At 34.1% G+C, this 19,367-nt stretch overlaps 1 protein-coding gene across 7 annotated transcripts in view; it reads right to left on the reverse strand.

Annotated features, from left to right (window-relative positions):
* Positions 1-19,367, reverse strand: part of CSMD3 (CUB and Sushi multiple domains 3) — a 1,172,992-nt gene that overhangs the window by 564,510 nt on the left and 589,115 nt on the right. For all 7 annotated transcript variants that reach the window (XM_070630871.1, XM_070630869.1, XM_070630875.1 and 4 more), the window contains one exon: positions 17,953-18,074. In XM_070630871.1, the coding sequence (XP_070486972.1) occupies positions 17,953-18,074 (122 nt within the window). The remainder of the gene's footprint in view (positions 1-17,952; positions 18,075-19,367) is intronic.

Here is a 19,367-nt window from a genome sequence, read left to right on the forward strand (position 1 = left end):
GAGGTTCTAATAGAAGAAAACTTACAGTTACCACAACCTATATCTGAAGATTTTGCTCCCTCCCTCCTATCCTTTCCCCTATTTCATACAATGTGAGTAGTTAAGCTATTAGGTCAGGAAAGGGCTGAAATTCAAGGAATATATATAATGCTGAGCAAAGGGATTAGACAGAATTGTACACTTTGATGATATGCATCCTATGTGACTCTGGTTGTATGAGGATAATCAAATCATCCAAGTGACTCTCCTCCACATTGGTTAGAGATTCCAGAAGCTCAGAGCTATAACACTAAGAAGGATTTACAGGTACAATATTGTACTCCTCTCTCCTCACTACCTAGCTGCACCTGTTGTTGAGGTGTTGGAGAGCTGGAGCAGGAAATGACATCCCAGAATGGTGACCATGGCTCTCACTAACTCTAAGGTTGTCTTTAAGATAACCTTCTACTCTGCAGTAAAATATCTCAGGGGCGGCAAGCAAAAGCTCACAGCTCTCTCCATTTCTTTTTCAGGCTCTCTTGACAGAAACCTATTCTGACTTCTTAGAAGCATCTGCTAATAGCTCCTGATGACTAATATCAGCAGGGAATCTCTACAAGGATATTTCAAGTTCTGAAATGCCTGAGAGCATGTGTTATCTGCACAGCAGGAAGCTAAGCTCTAACAGTGGTGGAGGCATTAGGCCTCAGCACACTCTGGGAACGTAGTGGCGGTGGTGGTGATGGTGGTAGCACTAGTTGCAGTAGTAGTAGCAGTACTATTTATTATTATTGCCAACTTTTTTCAACAGGTACTAGATTCCAGATTCTGTTCTTAAAGTGTATTGGATCTATTATCTCATATAATCCTTCCAAAGGCCCTATGAGGAAGGCATTATTATCTTTATTTCACTACTGAGAAAATAGAAACCCAGGTAAGTTTTTGGTGGTGATCCATGATTCATTATACCGTTATGTAATATGTATATTTGTTTACACATAAGCACTTTTTGTATTTGTATATTAGAATATGAGGAAATGTTAGCCATAAAGATAGAAAATATAGAAAAGAATTAGAGAGGCTGGCGGGTGGCGCAGCAGTTAAGTGCTCACGTTCCGCTTCAGCGGCCTGGGGTTTACAGGTTCGGATCACGGGTGCAGACATGGCACCACTTGGCAAGCCATGCTGTGGTAGGTGTCACACACAGAAAGTAGAGGAAGATGGGCACAGATGTTAGCTCAGGGCCAGCCTTCCTCAGCAAAAAGAGGAGGATTGGCAGTGGATATTAGCTCTGGGTTAATCTTCCTCAAAAAAAAAAAAAAAAAAAAAAAGAAAACAAAAGAATTGGAATATTTACCTTTTATTCTAAACTGTGCAATGAGTGGTGCCTCGGCTTCATGAGAAAGTAAAATACTGAAAGCTGATGATAATTATTAGGAGTATTAAACTCCCATGTTGTTAAAAAAAAACTCTGCATGTTGCTTCAGTTTTCAACATGTTAAAATGAAGCTGCATCTAACTTTAGCAAAACTACAATATAGACTATTGGGCATGCAATTACAGAATTAACTAAAATACATGTGATGAAGAAATAAGTTGTCAAAATAGTATTTGAGGAATAAGAGAAATATAATGCTTCCTAGAATAAACATAAATCTTATCCAAAGAAGAAAGATTTTATGTTCTGTTTCTTTATACTTCTCCATGCCTTCATTTACAACAGCATACATCAGAAATCATAACCAGAAAAATGAATTTTAAAAAGTTAAAACTAATAGAAATAAAAAAGATATAATCTGAAAAACTATAGTATACTATATATTATACTATGAGCTATTTAAAATTTACAAGAAAACATTCATAAGTCATAAGTAAACAGCTTAAACATTTTTAAAGTCGTTACAGTGTCTTGCACATAGTAAGTTATAAATAACTATTTGAGAATTGTCTCATTAAAGTGAGGAAATAAATTTTTTATAATTCATTATATAATTGCATTTAGGTGATTTCTATAATATGAAATTGCATACACTATTTGTATATACTGATAGAGATTTATATAAGTTATTCAACAAATACTTAACTATTCATTGCATGCCAGACACTTTCTACACTCTCACTCATAACCATCTCTCCCTTTCTCTTTGTTATGGAGAACTCTTCTCATTTCATAACTCTTACTTGAGGTTAATGATGATAAATAGGGCTGGCCCTTTAACCAACAGATGTAAGAAGTACTTGGTTTAGTTTGGAAGATATTTTGATGTCTCTTTTACACAAAAGATTCTTCTTTACCTATTTTCTATTCTGCTGCCTCTCCTTTTTTGCCTGTTTTTTTCACCATTACAGATATAGTGATGGTTAGACTAGGAATTTGGGAAGCAGGAAAGGAATGTCCTGCTTGAGTAAAATACCATGTCTCAAAATTACCTTAACAGGATACCCAATACACGCCCGTACACTAACAACTGAAGATGTACATCAACGTTTCTATTCTCTTTGTGTGTATTAATATAAATTGATTTGATTTTCTTAGAACTTCCCATTTCTTAATCCACTTAAAAGTATTTTCTGACAAACCCAAGTGGTGAGCAGGAAATGCTGAGGAGCTACTCTTGGCCTGAAGGCTTTCCATAAATCTTCCCCTCACCCTAAGTAGAAATATAATCCTTTAGCACCAGAAGTAGAGAGTGAAACATGTGAAATGGGAATGGCATGGAATTTTTGAATAGTTAAATATTTAAGTCTGTTTACTGATAAACGGATCCCTCTGGGAAGAAAAAGGGACAGACTGAGACATTAAGTCAAGATTTTGAGCTTTGTCTTTGTCACTATTCTATGGTTTGGATACTAATTAGAATTCGTTGTCTCCTCTGCTGGGCAGCGCTTCCCATAAGACGATACCATCACTCAAAAGTCTTCAATTTCCTTGTCCCTTCTCATCCTCACCTGTGGGAGACAAATAAGGGCCTCCTGAAGATATCCATACCTTATCAGGGAACCTGTGAATATATTACCTTACATGTTAAAAGAGATTAGCAATTGTGATTAGGTTGAGGACTTTGAGAAAGGAAGTTTATCCTATATTACCTAGGTTGGCCCAATCTAATCAGACAAGTCCTTAAAAGCAGAAGAGGAAAGCAGAATAGTGTGCTGGAGAAATGCAACATCAGAAAGACTAGAGCTGCCTTTGCTGGATTTGAAGATGGAGGAAGGAGGATCGGAATGGCCCTTAGCTGAGAGCCAGCAAAAAAACTGGGGACCTCGGTCCTACAACCACACGGAACTGACTTCTGCCAACTACATGAATAAACAGGAAACATTCTTCCCTAGAGCCTCCAGAAAGGAAGACAGTCTACTGACATCTTAATCTTAAAGCAGTGAGACCCGTGCCGAACTTCTGACCCACACAACTGTAAGATAATAAATGTGTATTGTTATAAGCCACAAAGTTTATAATAATGTGTTACAGTAGTAACAAAGCCATCACCATCATAATGCCATCCAACTTATCATAACTCTTACATTGTTTAGTGTGGCCTCTTACCATTAAAATTTAGACAAGTTACTTACATTCCCTAAACTTGTTTCTGCACCTATAAACTGGACACACTAATAGTAACTACTTCATACAGTTAATGAAAGAATTAAGTGAGATGATACATAAAAAGAGCTTAGAATAGTGCCTGATATATGCACTCAATTTATGTCCATTTTAATGTTGTTGATACTAATAATATCAATAATAAAGTATTATTAAGAGTGTTGTTGTTTTCCTAATAGCTATCTTCATCCCAGGTAGTTAGCAAACAGGAATATTCCTTATTCACTCATCAATTTTAGACTAAATCTGAGTAACAGAGATTGCCATACCTTTTCCAAACATCCCATTACCTCCTCTTCCATGGTACCTGGTTCTAACTGGTACCAAGTTACCCTTAGTAAAGACTGTATTTTTCCATCTCTCTTGCAACTGACTATGATCATTTTGCTAAGTTATGGTTAAAAAAAAAAGTGAAAGTATTTTGTAACAGATTCCAGGAACCATTCTCAAGACATAGCTTGCATTTATATGAATGGACCTTGATGGTATGATGCTAAGTGAAATAAGCCAGACAAAGACAAATACTGCATGATTTCACTCATATGTGGAAGATAATCAATACGTGGATAAAGAAAACAGATCAGTGGTCACCAGAGGGGAAGGGGATGGGCAGTGGGTGAAAGAGAGAAAGGGGCACATATGCATGGTGATGGATAAAAATTAGACCACTAAGGGTGAGCACGATGAAGTGTATTCAGAAATTGATAAACAATAGTGTACACCCAAAATTACACAATGTTATAAACTATTATAATCCCAATAAAATTACTTGGGAAAAAAAAAAAAAAGGAAATAGCTTGCATTTGTCCTTTGTGCTCCTTCTTTATCACTTTCTCCAAGCTGCTGCCTGCAATGTGTGAGACACCATGCATGAGCCTGAGACACAATACTAAAACTTGAGGACAAGGGACATACCCTGGAGATGGTAGAATAGTGAGTTAGTCTGTGTCTCTGAGGAATTCCTAGAACAAAGTCACCATGAGTCTTGGACCACACATCCATCTTGTTTAAGTCTCTCTTATTAGGAGTTCTCTGTTATTGACAACCAAACCTAATCCTAACTGATAAGTTTCTGTATCCTGATACTTTTAATTAAGTATTTCTTTGTCCAGTCTCTCATTTTCCTCTCCTATGCTAACCCCCAAAAGACTGTATTTGGCTGTATAAACTACACTAATTGCCACCATTTATGTGAATCAGTTAATATTTATGCCTAATTATCATATAGCACAGTTCTGATTATGCATACCATTCATAAACAATGACAATATTGAGGATAAAGTGGTAAGGACACACAAAGGTTAGTAGTGGGAGGAGTAGTGAAAAAAAAATAACTAAAAATACTTTGCCCTTTGCATACTCTACCTCCTTTTTTTCAAAGGATCAGAGAAGTTCCTAGGAAATGCTACCATGCAAAGAAACCAGTGGGATTTTTACCTGGGAACATTTAATCAGTTCTTTCAGTAAATATTCATTTGAAAAACTCCCACATGACAGCTATTAGATGTTAAGGATGCTAAGATTCAAACATGGTTTTTCTTCTTAAGGGTCAAACTAAGAAAATTAAATGAGTAAATAGTTAATTACAATATAATATGACAACTGGTAAGCCAGCAGGCAGAGTAGGATCCTAAGCCAAGTTAGGAGGGTGGACAGGAAGTGGTTCCATGTAAAGGTAAAACATAAATTGAGTCCTAGAGAATGGCCAGGAATAAACAGGGTTACACATTTAGAGAGGTACAAACAGAGGGGAGAAGTATATTCCTCAAAGAAGGAGCAGCATGTCCTCAAACTAGAGGGCCCAGGTAACGCACTGGCATGAAGTAGAGTGTTGGGGCATGGACCTAGAACGATAAGAAGAGTTCAGGTTTTCAATGTATTCAGCCAAGAAGTTATATGAATCTACTTAAATATTTTACCAAGGAAGGAAATACCATTTCATTTCAGAATAAAATGTCGCACTGGATTTGTCTGGACTAGGCAGCAAAATGACCTGAAGATTCTCTGGTTGGGAAGTTAGTTGATAACCCAAAGGAGAAAAAATGGAAACCTAGGTGAGAGAAAGTTAAGCAACTTTGAGGCATATTGATGAGCTATAATGAATTCACTGGACTTTGTATTTAGATATGCGAAGGAAGAAAAGAAGCATATAGCATGAAAAATATTCGAATTCAGAACATTAAGGAACATTGAATTTTAAGGAGATGGCGGAGGAAGATCAGTAATGGGAAAAGACTGAGAGGGTAGAGGAAAATTCAGGAAATGAGAGAATAGAGAAGCCAGGGGAAGAGAAAGTTTCAAGAAGCAGGAAGTAGTCAACAGTGTCAATCACTCCATACCTATGTCTTTCTTTTTCTTTTTATTAATTATTGTTTAAGATATATTTTTATTATAAAATATAACATATGTATTATTTAAATTTAACAGAATTATTTTTAGTATAAAAGTAAAAGGGGAAAAATAACTCTAGTCCTCTATCCAGGGATAATCCTTTTAGTATTTTGGAATATTTCCTATTTTTCTTGATTGATATTTGTTTACTTTTACATGACTATTCATTGAGCCTGCACAAAGTAATTTATTTTAAATAAAATATTTAAGCTAAATAAACCATTTTGACAAAAGGAGAGTCGTATTAGCAGGGGCCGGGAATAGTTCAGAAGTGCTGTAAGAGGTATGATTTAGTCAAGAGGAGGGGAAATAAAGGTCAGCACCTTTGGCAGTTCCCCTATTTCAAGGCTGGGATGTCCTATAAATGGTGATTGCAGCCACTTTCCTTGGCTTGGGAAATCTTCTAATTAGTTTCTCTGATTTCCACCCTATTGATTGACATCAAGATCTGTACTTTTCTCCTAAGCTGTTTCTAAATAATGACTTGGTAAGACTGCCAACCTGGCTTGGATTTTAGTTTCTCTCTGAACTGCTGCCTCAGGTTTGCTCCCTTTAGTTCCTATTCCACTGTAGTGGACACTGTCGATGCTCCATCCAGAGCTCCTTGGATGTTTCTTGCCCTTTCTGTTAGTTGTTTGCTATCTTCCATATTCATTGGCCTCCAGCTATAAGTCTCCTGGAGACAGTCTTCAGGCCATGGGAGCCAATTTGTCCACACATGAGCCCTGAAGGACTTGGGTAACCCTTAGCCCATGATTATGGGATGTAGAAGTAAAAGAGACCAGCTCTCTGCTTTGAGCTGGAACAAACTCTCAGGTGTAATTTATACTGCATAGGATCAGGCTGCGGCTTGGATTTTGCCTGAAATCGCACCCTTGCTTAACTTCTTCTTTCCTATCCTGCCTCTCCCACTCCCTTAATAGTTTGCTAGGCATGGTTTCTTAATATATCACTTGGATATAATCCTTGACTTGGGTTTGCTTTTTGCAGAAAAGACAGCTGCAGTCTTCAGAAAAGTGACACTCTCCATGCCTGGCTGAGGTCTCAGACCTGGCACTGAAGCTTGGCACAGGTCCCAAAACTACAATTATCTGGCACAAAGAACTAGTGCTTGTAAGTGGGCAGGCTAAATGAAGTGGCAAAAGGCTAGCTGTAGTGATAGGAACAGTGACAAGATGGAAAGGCTTCTGATGACAGTGTTATGAGTAGAAGTCAAAGGTGTATTCTGATGCCTGGAGAGTTTGGGGGAAGAGCAGGGAACGGGTATTTTATGGGTCTAAACAAAAACTGTAGATGTAAATCTTGTAGTGAAGAGATGAATGAACAATTTTGCAACTTAATTTTTTACCACATTATAAAATTGACCCTGACTATTTATTTTAAAAATAAACGGAAGAATGGAATGATCTGCCTGTGAGGGGATATCATCTCCTACTAGAAAGGTCATCCTTCTTTACCTGCATTCAGGTTTGGGACAAGTGTCCATGAAAAGGTAAGGCAAGAAATTCCCATCTATCACATCACTGCAGCAGAAATCAAATCTGTGTCAGGATAATATGAAATGTTACAGCAAAATTTTATCAGAACTATATGAAAAACCCAATAATCACGTTTTATGATAGCTCCAGAGAAAATAAGATACATGTATAAATATTATTTAATATACTGCAAATATAGTTAACATTTATGTATAAAGCGGTATAAATGCCAACAAAATACTTGTAATCCATTGTGCACTAATTTTAAACTATGCTAGATCAAAATGCCTAATTTCTCCCATATTTCACATGTATTGCTTATTCTTATTTATTTGTTCTATTATTTATATAACAAATGTCAAGTGGGCACTCACTATGAGCTAGATACTATTCTTATGCTTTAACATCTTTAATTATTCAACATATCTCAAAATATGCATTATGGTCTATTTGATGATGTTACCCACCAAAAACCACCTTTAGAATAAGGGATGGTATAAAGAATAAGAATATATAATGCCTTAAATTTACAACATAATTTCTAATATACAAAGTGATGTTTGGTTTACTAACTTGTGTGATCCTCTAACACTCCTATGACATGGCAGGGCAAGGATAATTATTCCTGTTTTAAAGATGGGAAAACTAAGATTCGGAGGGGCAAGATGACCTGCACGAGAATTCAGGGCTTTTGGCTCTTAGATCTAAACACTGTCCACGCATTATTATAAACTGAATAATAAGAAAGTTATTTATAAATAAGTGAGGAACATCCAAAGCGAGTTCCTAAATATATACACTTAAAGTCATGCCAGTCCCTTGACCTTCTTCACTGATATAGCTAGAGCATAGTAAAGGATAATCGCTGAATCATAAGGGGAAAATGTGAGCCAAATTTAGAAACAAATGAAATATTCATAGTCTTGAAATACAAAAAAAATTACACTTTTGGATAGTGTTACCCAACATTCTTTTTAAAGCCAATAGTCAATTCTTATTCTTTAGATGATCAGTTTTATTTCTTCTCACACTTAAGACCTGCTAAGCTAGTGAGAGTTCTATATTAAACTGAAGTCAGCCTCATGTGCCTGTCTTTATTCTCTCTGAATTACATTCTTCTATGCTCGGTTAATTTAATCTTTCATTACTAACCTCCTGATGGATTTTATTTTCTCAGTTGTGAGAATTGCTGACATCCTGGAGATGTCAGCATTATTCTTATAACAATGATTCAATGTGGATAAAAGTGCATTACACAAAGTGAGAAAAAGACTGGTCAAAAAGCCATAAAGAATTCTGTCTACAACATTTTAATCTTAATTCCGCATATTATACTGAATAATTATTTAATTTAAAACTATTTTGACTTTACCATTAATTTATATGTTTACATTCAAAGACCCACTTCTCAAAGGTCATCAGAAACCCCCCAAATTAAAAGTAGCCAACATTACCATGTGTTTTAAAGAGCTGGATTCCTCTCAACAAAACATAGATAAGAATTGAGGAAATAAGCATACTATCAATTTCCAGGGTATGGTGAACTGTATCCGAGAGCAAACTGGTGAGCTAAACATGGCAATGGACTCTTTATACTAGATCAGGAGACAACAATAAAAATGATGACTGTATCATTACCTCCTAGTCTCAGGCTTCCTTGGTGACAAGTAACAGAAAAATATTTTGGCTGCCGTAAGTGAAAATGCACACAAATATATATGTGTATATACACACAAACATGTATATAATAAAGATATGTGGTAGTTGATGGAAGTAAGGAAAAGCTAAAATCTCAGGTTGAAGAAGGGACAGGAGCAGTGATCAGCGATCACTGCAAGAGTAGAAGTACCTAGTTATGAATCCTGGCTCTGAAAGTTAAATTGTAGTCTTAGGCAAACTACTTTATTTACCTGAATGTTTCCTTATCTGAAACATGGAAATAATAATTGTATCTACATTGTAGGGTTGTAAAGCTCAAATTAATATTATATACAAGGGTTTAGAACAATGCCTTAGAACATAATAAGCTTTCAATGCACATTAACTATTGTTATTTACTATTATTCAGAAGGTCTCTCTCTGATAAATCAACTCAAGTATTTTTTTCAGTGTGAGCCACTTTTTCAAGGTCCTGAAAGAAATGGACTGACCTAGCTTGGTCACATAACAACAGTGTATACTGATAAATGCTTAACAACTGGCTTGTTGAAAAAAAAATATATGTTTGTAAAAACATTTACTGATATAAAGGATATGTAACATATAATTTACAAATAACAGCAAATATATAATAACCTTGCTTATAAATTCCACAGTCAACTGATTCTTATAGAATGCTTTAACTGTTCTTTTGCCAAAATTTTCTATCTGTAGCCAAATTATGGTTGTAATAGATGAATGAATGAGTGTATGAATGAGAACTTCTCAGACAAATGTCGCTTGACATTTTCATTTATGTTAACTAGTAAAACACAATTATAAAAATGAAGACCTATGTTGTAACATCACATATTTGTCAATGATATGAATGACTTCATTATCAAATAAGAAATAGTTTTTGAATACTGGAAGAACATTTTCTCAAACTTTTTGTGCCATTCACAATGCAAGAATTACAGACACAACACACTTTGAAATTTAACCTGCATTATTAACATTTTCTCTATCACTTTCAACATCTACACAATTAACAAAAATAAATAAATCAAGCTCTGATTTGTAGTGTTTGCCAACTTCAATAGTGTAAATTCTCCCACTGTGTCCAATCTCAAGCTGCCAATGGGAAAGATGTGCAGCAGCACATCATAGTTTTGTAGTTCCATCACATGGACAAAATAGATGTAAATAACCTCAAGAGCATAGGTAATAGTAATGTGTAGCAAAATATTTATGAAATGATGTTTCATAATTAGGTAATTATTACCTTTCTTTTTAATATAATTTATTAAATTTTATGTTTACACAATTTACATTTTAATATGGGCTTGCTTACCAATCAGCTTGCTATACTCCTGATAAATTAACAATCAGCTCTCAAGAGCTGGTAAAAGTCAGCTCCAACACACCATTATATTATATCCTCTTGGCAGATGAAATTGAAGAGGTTAGGACATGGTGCCTTGATTGAAGTCCCCTCTAATACCACCGAGAATGGGAGAGGGGCAGCTCCTCAAATTTATAAAAAATGGAGAACAGATGGATTCTATGTAAGCAAAACACAACATGTGTCCAAGTCTATTACATGCCCATTTCCACTTTTTTTCCATTCATCTCTTCTTATAGTGTCTTCTGTATAAAACACAACATATACTTTGTACTTTTGATGCTCTTTGTTCTGCTAAATTATTCTCCATAGCAATTGTACCACCTAACATATTACTTACGTTTCTTTTATTGTTTGTGAACCCTGACTACAATGTAAACCCCATAAGAGAAAGAATTTTGTCATGTTTTATTCAACTTTGAATCTTCGTTATCAAGAACTACACCTGGTATTTAGTAGTTAATACATATTTGTTTGAATGAATAAATAAATAAATAAGCATCTCCCATAGAAAGAAGGTCTTTGATAGAACCAGCTGTAAAATTTGGGAGGACATCAATTAGAGAAATGACAATAAGTAGATGGCAACGAAAAGAGAAGATGATTACATATGTGGAAAAGGTTGGTTCAGGAGATAAAACAGAATGATGAAAGTGCCAGGAGCAGATAATCAGCTAACTTGTTTGAAGAAGCTATTTTGGTGGGTTGCAGAGCTGCAGACCAGAGGCTGTGGGTCAGCAATAGGACTCCAAGCCCTGAAAGTGGACTAGCAATAATGAGGAACTATCTCAGCCTAGCAAACGGAAAGTAATAAAACAGACATACTGACATGTCAAAAGACAGATTTCCAATTACTACAACCAAAATTAAAGGTAGGCTTTGAGTGTCAAGAAGAAAACCAAAGCCTAACTATGATTATAGGTGCATTAAAGGATTAGCATTAAGGGAGATTTCATGCTGAATCCTAGAAGATTCAGTTTAGGACTGATTTAGTTTTCTTGCAAAAGTCAGAATTTATGCTGAATTAAAATAAGATAAATTCAATGATGTGGTAAGAAGGACTGTACAGAAGGTAAGATGGGGCCTACCACTTTTTTTTTATATGACTTTTCTTTTCATTTTTTTTAAAGACTAATACACTTGAGTGACACTGATCACTGTACTTTATTTTAATCTGTGGTTCCCAACTCTGAATATGGGGAGCACCTTTTTAATATAAAGGAAAAAATGGACAGAACTCCCACATGAGAGTGTTCATTTATTTTCACTTGATTAAGAAAAAAACAAATAGCCAAATGTTGTTATAAATATACTAACATTATCAATATGTTTTGTAATTTTCAATACCAATGATATGTATTTATATTTGGAAAAAAATAATACAAATATACTTGAGATATTTATTCTATGATTCTTCCATTATGGATATTTGGATCATGGGCTGGGAATATATGGTCTTCAATTATATAAAAATGTTACAAGAAAAATACACACAGAAAATGTACAAACATATTTTTCATTAGGTACCTTATTCATTGACCTTTACCTGTTGTTCACCCACTGGTGTTTCTTCTAACTTTGACTTTTCTCCTAAGACTTACTCTGTGATCTTTTTCAGTCTGACGGCTTCAAACAACAACATGCTGACAGCTTGCAAATTTATATCTCCATCACTATTTTTTGGATGTTCAGGCTTTATATCCAACCTGATATCCAGTCTAATAGACATCTCAAAGGTAACAGGTCTAAAACTGAACTAGTTTTTTTCTCCTAAACTAGCTCCATCTGTAGGCTTTCCCATATCATTTGACAGCAATTCTGTGCTATTTATTTACGCACTCTCTCTTAACTCTGAGCTAACCTTTCTATATTCTGCTTTTTGATATTAGGTTTGGGACACTGCAAATAACATTTCTCACATTAGTTTCCCAGTTGGCTTTAGGGTCTGCCTAAACCTGCTGGTTTACATTATTTCTTCAGAGTTCTGAGCACCAACCATGGGGTATTTCCTTCTTTGAAATTTGAGCTCCAGTTCTGCGAAGGTCCTACTACAAGCTGTTAGATTATGTAACACTTTCTTTTCTTTTCTTCCTCCAGCTCTAAAGATGGTGTTTATTTATACAGTTATTGCTTCTGTATTAATTTTATTTCCACATTATAACATCTATATAACAATCCTCCAAATTAAATTCCATGTGTTTTAAATAACTGATCTATATTATATTTTCCTGACTAGACCTTGATGGCTATATCCCTTGGCATCAAGAAAAGCTCAAGAAACAGACCCTCAAAGAAGGGATTTTGGGGAGTAGTTTGTTTATTTTTTGGCATTGATATACCAGGATTTCTGGTCTGTAGAAAATGGCATAAACAATTATTTAATTCATTTATTGTGATTGGGATGAAACACATATTGAAGGCAAGGTTTGAGGAGGCACAGCAAGTGGTTTTTGCATTTGATGGTTATCATGCCTAAGACTAAAAGGATTGTGGAGGGCCATGGCTATTTATCACTGTGCTGGAGTCGGAAAGAAAGAAAATACCAGTTTAAGTCATGGTCAGAGAACAAGAGAACTTCTATGGTGACTCTGTAGTACTGAGCAGATATGGCTGAAAATTAGACTCACACCTTAATTATGCAAGTTGCATAATTATAATATATGCTGAACATAGAGACTCACAATTTCTCATGTGAAAATTAGGGCATTAATTTAGAGGGAATGGTATCTTGAAATTTGAAATAGAGACTTTGGATGCTCTGGAATAAAGCTGATAGTTTTAAAACCCCATGTCTTCCAGAGTCACCTTTGTCAATGGGAGCATCCCCTTTTCCCTTTTTTTGAAGCCCCTGTGAAAACATCCAGGTAATTCCCTTGCAATGGAACATTTATTCTCAAGGCCAACCACCATCCCTCTCACATTCTCTAAAGCAGAGCAGTCAAACTCTCTATGGTGATGGAAGTGTCCCATATTTTCCCTGTACAATATGGTTATCTACCAAAAACATGTGGCTATTGAGCACTTGAAATGTGGCTCACCTGAATTGAATTGTTTTTTAACTGTTAAACACACTCTGGATTTCAAAGATTTAGAAAAGAAAAATGATGGTAAATTATTGCATTTAAAATTTTATGCTGATAATGTGTTGAAATTATAATATTGGGGTTAAATAAAATATAACATTAAAATTAATTTCATCTTTTAAGGAATATAACTATTAGAAATTTTTTAATTATACATGTGACTCACATTATATTTCTGTTGGACAATGTTGATCTAGACAGCCTTCAAACAATTTTCACACATAGATCAATGAATTTTGAAAACTACTTTCTCCTATAATTTTAAATAGATATCTATTTTTAAAAAACAAGTCTAAGCATGAATAGCTTCAAAGGATGCAATTTCTATTATAGTGTAATTTTACAAATGCCTTAAATATAGTTTCCGTAAAATCTTGCATCACAAAAACAAAATAAAACAAAAAATGCCACAACTAGAAGGACCCACAACTAAAATATACAACTATGTTCTGGGGGGATTTGGGGAGAAAAAAGCAAAAAAAAAAATCTTGCATCAATTCATTTAATTTCTAGAAAATGTCCACTGCATACGAAATGAAAAAACTGTAAAATCAATCAGAAAGTCTTTCTGTTCAAAAAGCCACATTTTGTGTTTCCATTCAAATTAATCTATAATATACTTCTATGTATTGTGAATTCTAGTTCTAGGATAGTCAGAGAAACAGATAGATGGATAAAAAATAGGTGGATGGATGATAGATAAATACACACATACATACATACATGTAAGCATACACACATAGATACATAGATAAAGACAAGGGCTTTCTATAAATATGTTGTTTGGATAAAACAAGGTTATCATCTCCCTCAAATATTTCTCAGTGAATCTATTTTTTGCTTTGTTCTCAAGGACTCTCCCTCAGAAGCTATACATATGGAATTTCCTATTCTGGATCTCCAGAATTTTATTTACACTCAAAAAATGTAAAATATTAATATTTCAGCTGGAAAAGTAATATATGCCTTTCTTTGAAACTGAAAGACAATCATAAAAGGCAAAGTGATAAAAGAGAACAAATAGAGGTGGATCTTCAGGCAGGAGAGTGTTAGAAAGTGAAATATCTGAAAATGACGTCCAGACTCCCCATGTACACCCTGGGAATTGTTTGTGTATCCCAAGATGTACAGATACCTTAGATTGAAGACAAATGCACCAGACCAACTAAATGAGGAAGACTATCCTCATAGAAATTAAGGAAAAAGCCAAGACAAAAAAGTATTTATTATAGACATGGAAATAATGTTAAATGCATACCTTAATACAGGAAGAACAATTAATTCAAAGACCAGTTAAAGTACAAGTTCTCATATTTTAACTTTCTCTTATGAGGAAACCTTAAATTATATTCATCATTTAAATGGAATAATCCAAGGAAATATTTCCTTAAGGAGCTTGTAGAAGGGGCATAAAGTAACCTTAAAAATATGTATTACTTTAAGATTGAAATGCTCATTTATATTTTATTTTTAGTAAGCTTAATGGCAATGCTTATAAATTGATCAGTAAAAATGACTATAATTTAATGTATACTATTTTAGTATAAGACACAGTCATCTATAAATTATTCAACCATATAATAAAATATGGAAAAAATTATATGTAGTGGTGTTTTTTTCTGCATTAATACATAAGTTAAACCTAACAAATAACTAAAGAGAAGCATACTTCTTAACAAGATGGCAACATTTGGTAATAGTAATAGATATCATTTAGAGTGATCCTACTTTGTATCAGACATTTCATACTTTTTTTATCTAATCTGTAAAACACGTTTATGATATGGCATTATTATCTCTAATATTTGGGGGAAAAAAACACAAAAAACAACTGTGGCTCCGAGGACTCAAGGATCATGCCTGCCTAAAATTGTATAGCTAATAAGAGGGACAGCACAGATTTGAAACCATCCAGGTTCATCCTGTTTCAAATCTCAGAGTTTTTTCACCAACCATAAATTTGTTTTGGGCATTTAGAAGAACATGATTGCTTTTAAAGTTATCAAACATAAAGAAAAACATGAGCAATGTTTCTGAAGAAAATTATATATATTGAGGGATTAAGCATCTTGGTTAATTGGGGTTTATACCAACTAGGAGAGCTATGTGCCTATGGTTCATGCTGGCAATGGCCTTCCAAAAAGTGTTCTGACATGGTAACCTATGGAAGCTAAACTGCCAACGGTATTTTTCAAACTATAACCTGTTAGTGTCTCATGAAATCACTTTAGTGAGGCATGACCAATATTTTTAGAATAAATAGATCAGAATAAAAAATAGACAAGTGCATTCATGTAGTAAGGGAAAATGTTCTTCTGTGGCACTCTATCTGTGAGGGTGTGGGTGTGAACTGGGCCACCATGTAAAATATAATTCTAACTGTGAGTCATGGTTAAAAATGCTTGAAAACCAATTTCTATAGGATAACTTAAAATAGAGGTAAACCAACAGATCAAAATTTAATGTCCTTGGTAAGCTATTTGATAAAACTAGAAAATAAGTGCAAGTAACTGTGTCCCCCTTAGAAAACAAATTGAATTGTTTTAGGGAGAAAAAGAAGAGGTAAAAGTTTGGCAGATTAGGAAAGATAAACAAAGAGAAATGTGAAGACCTCTGTGACACTTCAGATAACTCAGTAATGAGAATGAATTAAACTTAGCAAAGCAGATATCTTATAGAAAGAGAGATAATTACATTTTGATGACAATTGTAGGCAATTACCATGACACAAAAAGATTTCTATCTCAGTGCTAGATTAACACAATGTGTTTGTTCCACATTTTACAATGAATTTACTTCATGCTTATCCTAGTATAAGATACTTATATCTTCGTGTGAGATAGGTCCTTGTAAATAACACGTCTCATAACGTACACAGCTCTGACCTTTGCTGGCTATGTGATCTTAGAAAAGTTATTTAGCTTCTCTGTTAAATGCAGATAATAGAAATATCTACATTATAGGTGGAGTTTTGTGAGGATTAAATAATTCATAAAAAGTGTTGCGAATAGTACCTGGCATGTTGCTAAGTGTTCAATAAACGTGAGTTTATTTTTCAAGTACTTCATGATTTTTTTATTTTCTCAACAACCCATAATTTGCACAGAAAAAGTATTAAATAAATAAATATTTGTTGAATTGAACTGGATGACACAGGTTGAGTATGTAAATGATTTTCTTTATGCAGCTGAAGGGTTAGATTTAGTGATTTTCCCAAGTTTACGCAGGTAGTTTGGAGCAGAGTAGGCTTCTGACCTAGTTCTTCTGATCCATAAATCAAGGCTCTCCTATGAGGCAAGGGTAACTAACCACTGAGTTGATTTTTAAAGCAACCCTGTTGCTTTTAGGATTAGGTTTTATGAATATAAAACCTAAAACATTCTGAGAGGTAGTATACATATAATCTAATAAGAATGAGTTAATGTGTTGTTAAGTACTTGCTAACTCTATTAAGCACTCTTGTACACATTGCCTCATTTATTTCTCACAACACTGTGAAATAACATGCTCTTATTATTCACATTTTATAGGTGAAGAAACTGAATTTCAGAGAAGTTAAATAACTTGATCCAAGTCATCCGTTAGTAATTTCTAAATCAGTATTTGAACTTAATCTGACCCAGTTTTATGGGCTGTTCCTCCAAACTTTCCTTCATCTAACCCAGAAAAGGTGTCATACGATCTGAGAGGATTTAGACTCTCTTATTTAGCCTCCTCTATATTCTTACCCGAAGAGGCAGGAGGGAGAGGGTAGAAAAAGAAAACTAGCTAATTTTTCAGCTGCCCTTATACTCGTTCATGATTATAATTTTGTTTGAAGTAGTGTGGCACATACATATTTAGATGTATTACCCATTTTGAATCAAACAGAATGACAATCCAACCATTTGAAATATCCTCAATATGAATCCTCTAATAGTGCAGAGCACATTAAAACCAATAAAGAATATGTGTGTGATCTATGGCAATAGAGAAACATTGAAAGGAAAGTCAGCTACGTATAAAAACATGATATATCTGAACAAAATGTCAAGCAGAAAAGACATGAAGTAAAAAGCTCTTTCTTATTCATGGATTCTTTTTAAAAAAGGAAATATACACTTAACTCTCAAAAACATATCTCAGAAAATACTCATTTATGCTTTTAATGTGTTGTCACTTATATGTTATAACTGGAAGTAGAATTTTATTACTCTAAATTTATTTTTTCCAAATTTCTCAGATAAGTTTATGTTTTACATAATGGATAAGTAGGAAATACTGCAGAGTCAGGAAATATGTGAGTTATAAACTTTCTTTACTGCACTTTTCTGATGATCTCTTTGCCTTTGTCTTTATGATTTTGCTTTTCTACCACAGATGGTTTTCCCTTACCTTATTGGTATTCACCGCCGTGATGACCCAGACACATTGTGCATTGCTGTCATACTGGAATGGAAAGTTGGGAGACGTAAAGGTTCCACTTGGTCCTTGAAGATTAGAGCCACACGTCTTCACTAAAAGAGAAATTGCATTTTAAAAGATGAGCGTATACCACATGCAAAATCATGACAATAAAATATCTTGCAAATAGACTTTAAATTCAAAATTGTACAATTATAACAACATTGAAATATATATCATGGCTTTCTAATGTCACTTACCAAAATGAGAGTGTTTTTTACACTCAGAAGTTCACAAATTCAATATTTTCAACAGTAATTGAAGACTATTATGAATAAAAGTGTGAAGCACGATAAATTGTCCTAACTGTAAATAGGTTCATTTAATTGGAGAGAGGTATATTTATCTAATATTGTGTTAACAAAAATCTACAGAGAAAGAAGAAAGCCTTGGACTGATTAAGCAACCTAAATAGTGATTTCCTTCTATGTATTAAGTACCCTAGGATTCATAATAGCATAATTGACACATCAATAATAAAACTACTCTTTCTGTTCTTATAACTGTGAATTAGAACAATATAAAAAGAGCTACACTGACATAATTTTATTAAGTTCCCACAAAAGTTAAAAGTTGTAATATTTCTTAGTTTTCTAACACTTCTTTTCTTCTACTTAACAAAAGAGCTAGTGACCACACTGCATCTGGGTCTTAACTTCCTTCTTGACCATGACAGAGTTTCTTGGTGGTATTACTTTTGATTTGCATTTCTTTGCCCCATTTCATTAAAATCCTGACCAAGTCATCCTTTTCCAATCCATAAACAACACTCCATCATATTTGTAAATGAGGTATAGTTAAATATATATTTTCATATGCACTAAAACCTTACATAGTTATTGCTACTTTTAAGATCGATTTATGGAGGTCCCAAAAGTTTGCTTGACTTGTCCAAAATCACTTAGCTAGCAAACAGTATAGTCAGGATTCGAGCTCAGGTCTTCCAACTCCAAAAGTCTTATCATCTTATCACTAAATATGTATCTCTCTAGTATGTTAAATACAGCTTTCTTTACCAGTTTTTTTCCCTTTAGCTTATATTTTAGCCCAAATCTATTCCAGACAACTTTCTTTCAAATTAAAGTTTCTATCTCATGATAACTTAATAATTACTTTTAATTTTCTCTTGTCTGTGTCTGGTTTCTATATTTTAATCAATAAAACATTTTATAAGAAGAAGAAAACAATAAGTGGTATTTTTCTTCTTACAAAATTAATTACCAATCTTTCTTTTTCCCTTTACTACCTAACTTCTCATAAATCTTCTATGCTCACTACTCCATTTTCTTCTCCCTCACTCATTTTCTTTATTTTCCAATTTCCATGGTATAAATAATCCCACTTTT

The sequence above is a fragment of the Equus przewalskii genome, chromosome 8, assembly GCF_037783145.1.
Source record: "Equus przewalskii isolate Varuska chromosome 8, EquPr2, whole genome shotgun sequence".
NCBI lineage: Eukaryota > Metazoa > Chordata > Mammalia > Perissodactyla > Equidae > Equus > Equus przewalskii.